The 9,330-nt window shown below is 40.4% G+C and overlaps 1 protein-coding gene across 1 annotated transcript; it reads left to right on the top strand.

Annotated features, from left to right (window-relative positions):
* The first annotated feature begins 26 nt into the window (after window positions 1-26).
* Window positions 27-1,706, top strand: ZBTB42 (zinc finger and BTB domain containing 42). The gene has a single exon (XM_019518484.1). It carries the CDS (start codon window positions 206-208, stop codon window positions 1,625-1,627), a length of 1,422 nt encoding a protein of 473 aa, XP_019374029.1. The 5' UTR covers window positions 27-205; the 3' UTR covers window positions 1,628-1,706.
* The last annotated feature ends 7,624 nt before the right edge of the window (window positions 1,707-9,330 follow it).

The following is a 9,330-nucleotide window of genomic DNA, read 5'->3' as shown; positions in this document are numbered from 1 at the left end:
AGTTGCAGTTTGTTTGGGTGGTGTTTTGTGTGTGTGCGCGCGTGCATTAAAACTATTCTGGACAACAAACGGGGAACGGTATCTCCAAGGCTGTTTCTCTGGCTTGTGTTCCCCAAAAGCCGATCTGTTTGTTACAGCTGCTGGGAGGCTTGAGTTTACAGTGGCATTCAAGTTTTTCCTGTTTTGAACAGGTTATGAAGGAAGAATGGAGTTTCCAGACCATAGCCGCCAGTTGCTGCAGTGTCTGAGTCAGCAGCGTCACCAGGGCTTCCTGTGTGACTGTACTGTTTTAGTTGGAGAAGCTCAATTCAGAGCTCACAGAGCTGTTCTTGCTTCTTGCAGCATGTACTTCCATCTTTTCTACAGGGACCAGTTAGACAAAAGGGATATTGTGCATCTGAACAGTGACATTGTCACGGCCCCAGCCTTCGGTCTGCTGCTCGAATTCATGTATGAAGGAAAGCTCGAGTTCAACAGTCTTCCAGTTGAGGATGTGCTGGCTGCAGCTAGCTACCTTCACATGTATGACATTGTGAAAGTCTGCAAGGGCAAGCTGAAAGATAAAGAATTATGTCCGGAAGAAAAGATTAATGACGAGGCAGCTAATTTGGAAAAGGAGGAGCATTTTTTAGACCCGGGAGTCCATGAGTTTGACCCAGGAAACAAACAGAAATTCAGTGCTGCAGAATACGAGAGAGCAACATGCAAAGAGCGGGTCATTGGTCACCCCGCCTGGTCCTCCGATCTTATAAGTGTCAGTTCTGTGTCTGCAGAGGCAGAATCGTGCACCGCAGCAGCTGGAAAAACAAAAGCTAATGTCAATAGTTCCACAGGACCTTTGTCCCAAAGGTCTGTTAACCATACCCTGGCTTCAAGTGATGTGGACTGTGCTCTGGATTTGTCTTTCAAGCCTGTGCCTGGGAGAGATTCTTTACACCCCTCCTACGTCTTTGGACAGCTGGCTTCCGACAGCCAGCAGCAGGGTACCGAGCCACTTGTTAAAGATGAACAAGACTTGCTGTCAGATCAGGAGGACAGTGAAGCAAGGAGTCCAGAGAGTCAGCATTTTGGGAATTCAGCCAAGAGCCTAGTGACAGGGTTAGGACACATGTTCACAGGAAACGGCAATTCTCATGCGAGGGAGGATGATATAGATCAAGACAGGGATGAGAGTGAAGATGACATGGATTCCTCTGATATCTCCTCCTCAGGTGTGCTCGTGCCCCCCGGGCACATATGCATTTGCCCCCTCTGTAGCAAAGTGTTTCCCAGCCCGCACGTCCTGCAGCTGCACCTGAGCTCTCACTTCAGAGATAAGGATGGCTCACGGACCAGGCTGTCCCCTGATGGGTCAGTGCCCACCTGTACGCTTTGTGGGAAGACTTTTTCATGCATGTACACCTTAAAGAGACATGAAAGGACTCATTCGGGTGAAAAGCCTTATACCTGTGGCCAGTGTGGAAAGAGCTTCCAGTACTCCCACAATCTCAGCCGTCATGCGGTCGTACATACGAGAGAGAAACCGCATGGGTGCAAATGGTGTGAGAGACGCTTTACACAATCTGGTGATTTATACAGACACATTCGAAAATTTCATTGTGGCCTTGTCAAGTCCTTGGTGGTTTGAGATGAGGTTTTGGTTTTTTGTTTTTTGTTTTGTTTTTTTTATTATTTAATATGCCCTTAATACTCCCTCTCTCTTCCCTCTGCCCCTTTCTTTTTCTCCCCCTCTCCACCCAACACTTTTTTAAAGAAAACAAAAAGGTAACTTTTTCTTTTGCCTTTTTGGTGATACTCACTTCAGGTCATGATGTTTAAAGATGCATAGGCATGCACTTCAGAGGCCTTTTAGCCCCAATCCTTGCCCTAAACTCAGTCTCCTAGGTCTTCTCTTGCTCCCCTGTGGTATGTGACTTCTACAGCATCCATGTGAAAATGATCTTAAGTTATTCTGCAGTGACTTTTTTTTTCTTTGCTTCTGTCTGTAATACTTTTGTGCTCCTGTTTTTTCCCCTTTTAGTTAGTTAAAAAAAAAAAAAAGAAAATTGCCAAGATCTGCTTTTTCTGATACCATTACGTTCCCTAAATATTATATGTATTGTATACAAACATGTCAGAGCTGAACCATGGTTTTACTCTGAGCAGAAGGGATTTTGCCCACTTAACTCCACATGTCTCAAGATGGGAATACAGCCACTCAAAATTTAGAACTAGGAGTGGTATTAAATTGGCCCAGTTTTTAAGAAGGTTCCTCAAATTGTCTGTGGTACAGTTTGGCTTTTGATGCTTGCTAAAATATCGGAAGAGTTCTGCAGTCGATGCTGGCCCCTGATTGAAAAGTCTTGCTTTCCGACTTTAGACTACTAAGAGAGAAATTCACGTTTCTTTCCCCACCCATCCTCCTCCATGGACTTGTCTGTTGAATGGCACTAAACCACTTTTGAAATTATATGTGGATAGAAAAATGCTTCTGTCCATTTATATATTCACTCCTTTAGTTGCAGAAGAGTATGTAGTAGAGTACATATGAAAAATGAGGATGCTTTTCCATCCTTATATCAATCTCGCATGGAAGGGCCAGTTTTGATCCCATTGAAAAATGCCTCAGTAAATGTACAACGGGGGTGCAAGCTTGGGTCTGTAATAAGTGATGTAACATTGCTCATACGCTGGGGAATATTTAAGAGCTGCCACACAGTGTCCATGGGAGGAAATGGGGGTGGTGTATAATAATTTTTTTTCCTTTTTTAATTTTTTTTTAAAGATACGAGATTACTGGGACCTCTGAGTTGTTCATAGGGTCTTTTAACATGTTTGGTATCATTATAGCTTGTTTGTTTTTTTCCTTTTAAATTTTGTAGTCCGAGTTGCTGATCTTAGTTGGGGGGTTTCTGGGCTTATATTCTATTAACACTGGTAGTTGCCCTGTGCCAATTTTGTGCAGTCCTTCAGATTTCTATGGGATGGCACAAATTCAAGCCAGTTGGGATAGTTAGCTTGGCCAGTCAGAAACTAAAAGTCAACTTTTTCCTTTGTTTTTAAAATTTGAGACTGCCTGTAATTACAAGTAATTTAATTCCAAATAAGTTAATTCAATTATCTGCCTAATAGAACATCCTTTGGTCTGTGCATGTCAGTAAATATCAGATCATGCCTTTCCAGCTGAAGTATCCATTCAAGATACAATTTATGTGAAGCCAAGCTAATTATAATACCTGTGGATTTTGAACATCATTCTACTGGGCTAAACTTCTACCCACTCCCTTATCAGCAAAATAAAAATCATTATTACATCACTTTTACTGACACTCCTGGAATTGTATCTTGAAGCTTAATTTATTTTTAAAAAATATGAAGCACTGAAGTGATTTTCTTAAATACTGTACTTAAAAGTACCAGAGTTCAGCCTAAAAAAAGGAAGGAATTCTTCAGCATTTCCCCTTAAAATGTGTTAAGTAAGCACTACCTATGTAAACAATATAGTTTCACCAGTGTAATTCTGGTATTGATTGATTGTGAAAGTACTTTTTTATTATTCAGAATTTCACTTGTTGCAACCTCCTCTATTATTATTATGATTATTCATCTCTTGAACTATGAATGTACATGTAATGTGAAATTTTATTTCTACTCTATTTATAGGTTATCTTTTTTTTAGTCTAACTTCACTGTAAAATATTTTTTTTCTGAACCTGTTACATGTGGAAGATGTGGGAGAGTACTGTATCTTGGAACATAAGTGGATTTGGTACTGTGGTCTTATTCTACTTAATCACTTTTTTGCTGTGATCAGAAATAGCACTGAACAAAATCTGCTAAAATTAAGTTATTTTTCTTTCTACTAAAATTAAATTATTTTTTTTCCTGATGATACTTGATATAGTATTTATTAGAATTTTTTGAAGTGGAATTATTACTGTTAAATGTTTTTGGGTTTTTTTTTTTTTTAGAAACAAAGTTAATCTACACTTTAAACTCTTACAGCAATTTCTTTTCATGTTGTAAAGTGAACAACTAATACAGTAGTGGTTTTATCTATGCTTGTAACGTTTTTCCTAGTTTTTGCATTTTTGTGATACTTTTGTTGAATTTCATTTTTCACTACTTTTCATAATATTTTTTGAAAGATCAAATAATCATTTAAAATGTGCCATAAAAGACATCATTAGTATATGGGGACAGGGAAAAGTTGAAACAAGTTTATATCTAACTTTAGCCTAGAAATAATTAATTCAATTAATGCTATGAGCATGCTCTGTACTTCAGTGAAAATGGGGCAAAAGTAAGAAGCACGCTGGGTTTTTCTTTTACTGCATCATTCATGCACTGTCCTTTTTCATAATGTAGTGTTTTTATCCCTGAACTTCATAGCTTGAATTTCTAAAGTAAAGACATTTGCACTTATTTTTTTTTTAAGGTGCCTTTTTTGGCTATCTTTGTTTTTGCATTTTTTTTTTAAAGTTGCAATAGCTTTGAGCATGTCTTCAAAATGGTTCATTACTCTGCAAGGAAGTACTAAAAACATTGCACACTTAGGTTTGTTTTTCATGAAATATTTCACTGTGGGGTAGTTTCTTTCTCTATAGAGAAAGTTACTGCTCTGAATTTTAAACACTGGATTTGTCTTCTACTACAAACAAATACTGTGAAGTTAATGTAAAAATCATCAATATTTTTAATTGTTTTTAATCTTGGTGCAGTTCAGATTAAATATGTATATTTAAAGACACTAATTTTTGTGGGAGAGTTTTATAGTATACAGTATGTAGAAAAGCTATTGGAATGGAATATATTTTATAAAAATGTTCTATCACTGTTTTATAGTGAACTATTTTTTTTCTTCAGTGTTAGCATAATGCTGTTTAGTCTAGATAAGACAATCGCAGAAAGAGTGACTTAAACTATTGTTAGTGCTTAGTTTTTGTGTGAAGTTTTTGTTTGCAACTGTAATGGTATGTGCTGTAAAATGTGACAATCGTGATTAGGATTGTTGTCTTTATAAATTTACACAAAATAAAAATGTGCTAGAATTGTAAATCGAGTCTCTTCCCTCTCTGACTGACTTCTACAACTTACAAGTGTCCCTGGTTTCATTTTCTCTTTAAATGACCTAAATGTAAAAACTTACTGTCTCTCCTCCCTGCCAGACTACTTGGATTATGAGACACTTGGGATATCGCTGTTCTTGTTTCAGAAGGCTTTAGACCCACCATTTGATCCTTTACTTGGTTGCTGATGAGAACTAAGTATTCACACTTTGGTTCTTCTGTTTTCAGTTTCCTTCCTATATTGAATGTGAACAGGAGTCTCTCCATTGATTACAATGGGTTTTGGATGAGGTCTGTATTGAGCAATTTTCCCTTATGCCAGATCCTTAGTTGTCCCATATTTTCTTTTAACGTTTTAGGCTGGACATAAGGAAGAATTGCTTTACTGTCCGCGCCCCCAAGGTCTGGAACAGCCTGCCATCGGAGGTGGTTCAAGCACCTACGCTGAACACCTTCAAGAGCAAATGGGATGCTTATCTTGCTGGGATCCTATGACCCCAGCTGATGTCCTGCCCTTTGGGTGGGGGGCTGGACTTGATGATCTTCCGAGGTCCCTTCTAGCCCTGATGTCTATGAAATCTATTTTAAAATTTTATCTTGTATATTATTGTAAGCTGTTCTGCAACCTGCCTTTAGTGGGAACGGGAACACACATCTAATAAATTAAACTAAAAATCAAGAACTGCGTGGTCCTCAGCTGAGGACACAGAGTTACCTTTGGTATCTCATACGGGAAATCAGTCCCGTTGGCTTTAACATGGCTACTCATGCATAGTTTTACCTAAATGTGAGGAGTCTTACTGAAGCCAACTGGACTACTTGCCTACACGTTTACTTATATGCTTAAATATTGGTAAGCTTGAGGCATTTCAATCTGAACTAGTTCCACTGAAATCAAAGCCAGGACTCCAGCTGATTTAAGTGAGAGTTGAAAATGGGGCTGTTGAAAGAAAAAAAAAAATGAGCGCAACATGCTGGTTACTTTGGAAGAGACAAAAGTAAGCTGGGTAGTGGTATCTTGCTTATAGAAACTTCCAAAGCAGCATTGCAGAGAGCTGTTGGAGTATGTAATGGTGGCATGAGGACCATGCTTTTTGCCCTTTCTTTGGTTGCAGCTTCTTTATTGCAAGAATCTTGATGAATTTTGCATTCAAACGCCTTTCCTGCCTTGCAGCGCTTGAGTGCCTCCTGTCTCGCTCTGTAGGGAGGATAGAATACTGTTGCAGACGACTCTGAATCCTGCAGCACCTGGCTTTGAAGTGATGCACTGTTGGCAAGTTTTGTATAATGTTGCTGAATATGTGGCCACCACTAGAGGTGAGTTCTGCTGGGGAAGATTCTTGCAGCTGTTTTGTCTGTACAGCATCCCATGATCTCATTCTCTCCAAGCCTTCTCTGTAGGTAAGTGGATTCAGGAGTTTGTTCTCAAATAAGCCTAAATGCATTCTGACTTTAGCACTCTGCTGGGCAAAAATGTGCTTTATGGTCTGCTAATGTAATCTGTCAATGCATCCTGCCAAAATGAGGATAGGAGTCTGCTTTTCTGACTTGGCCATTCTAGTCTACGTTTAGAAAAATGTTATTGTATTATTCTTGCACTCCAGGGTATTGCACCTATTGTTTGATAGCACATGTAAATGCTAGCATCATAAAGCTGTAAGAACAAAGTTTTTGTAAACGGTCTAATAACAAGTGAAACTACTTTACATAACTGCTTTACATGTTAACATGCCTGCCAGTTAGCAACACTTCTGCAGTACCTGCTGTCACATATTAGATGAATGAATGGTGGCTAGCTGTAGGCAGCAGATAATGTCATGAACTAAACTTTGCTGGAATATACAGCATATAGCATACTCTTCTGGTCTCTACATATTTAGATATCTAAATAAAATAAAAATGGGGGAAGGGACCATGCTGGGTTTCTGTATCTCCTTGAGAGGTGAATTCACCGTCTGTGGATTCAGTCTTGCAGTATTGCCAACTCTCATGATTTTTGCATTGTTCTTAAAGTCTGCACTTCGGAAATGGGGAAAAAACTTAGCTCTTTCATATATGCATATATACTACTGAGCGCAACGTGTGCGACTTCGAGGGACTGGGGGACCTTATAAGACCTGTACTGCCAACTCCCATGATTTCTTGTCATGTATGCATGTGAAAAATCATGGGAGTTGGCAATATTGGTCTTATAAGGTCTTATGGTTGCCACTTCAAGGAACTGGGGGACTTTGTTTTCTCAGTAGTTTGGAGTTGCTCCTCAGGACCTCCCAGGAGGTCCTGAGGAGCAACTAATACCCACTAATACTGCGTAAACCAAACTGTATTGAAAAACACAACATGACATTGGCATGTTGGGGTACCACAGTTTGTCCACTTACGTAGTTCACACTATGAAATGCCACAGTGCAGGGCAGAGACCACAAATGAACGACTTGGTTCCAGCCGAACAGATGTGGCATGGGATAGAATGTCCCAGCCCAAATATAGCTACTAGTATTTTGCTTTCGTCGGTGATATGGCAGGGACTGTGGGGATGTCATGATGTGAATTCTTTAGTCTTTTGGATTTGAAATGGTCTATAAGCCTGCACGTGAGCATTGCATTCTTTTTAACAAATGAAGCTCCTGAACCTTATATGCATGGTGAGCTGAAGTAGCATCCCTGTGAAGGAAAAATGAAAGTGAGGGAAATCCAACACCAAATGTAACCGGGGGACAGTATTTTGCAGTTGTTTTGAAGATGAATCAAATTCACAAGTAAAGTCTGACTGAGTCAGTCATTTGCTTCTAGTGGGTATGAAGTTAGTGAATACTTATCTGAGGAAGTAGCTGTGTGCTTGGTAGTTAAACTTAGCCATTTCTGTATGTTCATTGGAGAGTTCAGTACTGTCATCCTAGTGACTGGTCATGGACTCTGGATATTGTTGCCTTGGGCTACACTTGCCAAGTTTTCTGTCTGTGCAGTCTTGTGGGTATTTTTCGTTTTGCTGTACGTGTTCCCAACTATAATATGAAGCGGCAGCTGTTAGCTATGGAAAGCTATGGCAGGTGTGGCCCAGAGGAGGTAGTATGCATAGGGCAAAGCTAGTGTCAAGTAAAATGGAGTCGACCTGCAGTGCAGTCAGTCTGAAAACGTTTTGTCCTGGAAGTGGGATTGTGAGCAGTACCGCTGGTAGCCAGCCTAAAGAACACTTTGTCTTGAATCCCTTCGTGTTTATTCTGGGGAAGACCTGGCAGCAAGTACTGCCGATTAAGCAACTTGGTGCAGAGATGTTTCTCTCTCTCTCTCTCTCTCTCTCTCTCTCTCTCGTAGGATGACTGAGAGATTCTGACTTCTTGCTCATTTTTATTAATGTAGATTAGAGGGTGGTGAGGCGTGGCAGAAGAATGCAAAGCACTTTAACAAACTGGAAAACCTACGTGCATGAGTTGCAAAGCTGCGAGCAGTTCTTGACTGGCACTGTTCATCCAGATTAAAAATATTTGCTCTCCCCATATAGAAAGGAGAGAGAACAAACAATCTGATTATTGTTACCTTTTCCTGTTTGTTCTCTACAGTACAGCTGTGTACTTCTGTACACAGCTGGCTTGGGCGCCCATTCAGAACAATCTGTCACAGAAAATAAAAATACTTGCCAACCTGGCTTTAACAAAAAAAAAATCATTAATATTCTTTGGCCTTCCTGTGCATCAAAGTGACAGTCCTACGTTATCCCAGCAAGAGGAGCCTGGCACAGGCAAGGAAAAAAGTCTGGTGCTGCTGCAGGCTGGCAGCCAAGACATTTTCCGCAGGCCAGCGCTGACAACAGTTTCCACAGTCAGAGGGTCTACTCTGACAAGCTAGCATCCAAGCACCCACTTGAATGAACACCCAGACCTTTGCCCACCCACTTGGACTGTTCCCCTTTGCCGATTGGGTGCTGCTTGCTTTTGTTTTTAATAGTCTCCTCCTGGGGCAAGTTGTATTTGAACTGCCTGGGGGAAGAGCCCTTGGAAACATTGTTTTCAGCTGCTCCTGTGTTAACCCACCCACCATATTAAGCAAATGCAAGACTTTCCTCTGGGTATTTGAGTTCATTTCATGCTCTGTCTAACTGACAGTGAGTTTCTTGTGGGACATGGGCTGTGTTTTTGCATTGTGCCATGCCAAGAATGCTGTTGGCAGCTAACAAACATTATAGGAGCCTGGGGACTGCCAAACCAGAACAAAGTAGTGGACCATCACGTCCTACATCTTGTCTCCAACAGCAGCCAGAACTAATGCTTTGGAGGGCAGCAGA

This window comes from Gavialis gangeticus, unplaced genomic scaffold (genome assembly GCF_001723915.1).
Source record: "Gavialis gangeticus isolate Ggan-Ray unplaced genomic scaffold, GavGan_comp1, whole genome shotgun sequence".
Lineage (NCBI taxonomy): Eukaryota > Metazoa > Chordata > Crocodylia > Gavialidae > Gavialis > Gavialis gangeticus.
The sequence above is the reverse complement of the archived record's forward strand: the minus strand, read 5'-3'. Positions and strand labels throughout refer to the sequence as shown.

Bases quoted from the DNA above. Each gene is read 5' to 3' on its own strand.
- ZBTB42 (XM_019518484.1), top strand. From the start codon at position 206: ATGGAGTTTCCAGACCATAGCCGCCAGTTGCTGCAGTGTCTGAGTCAG.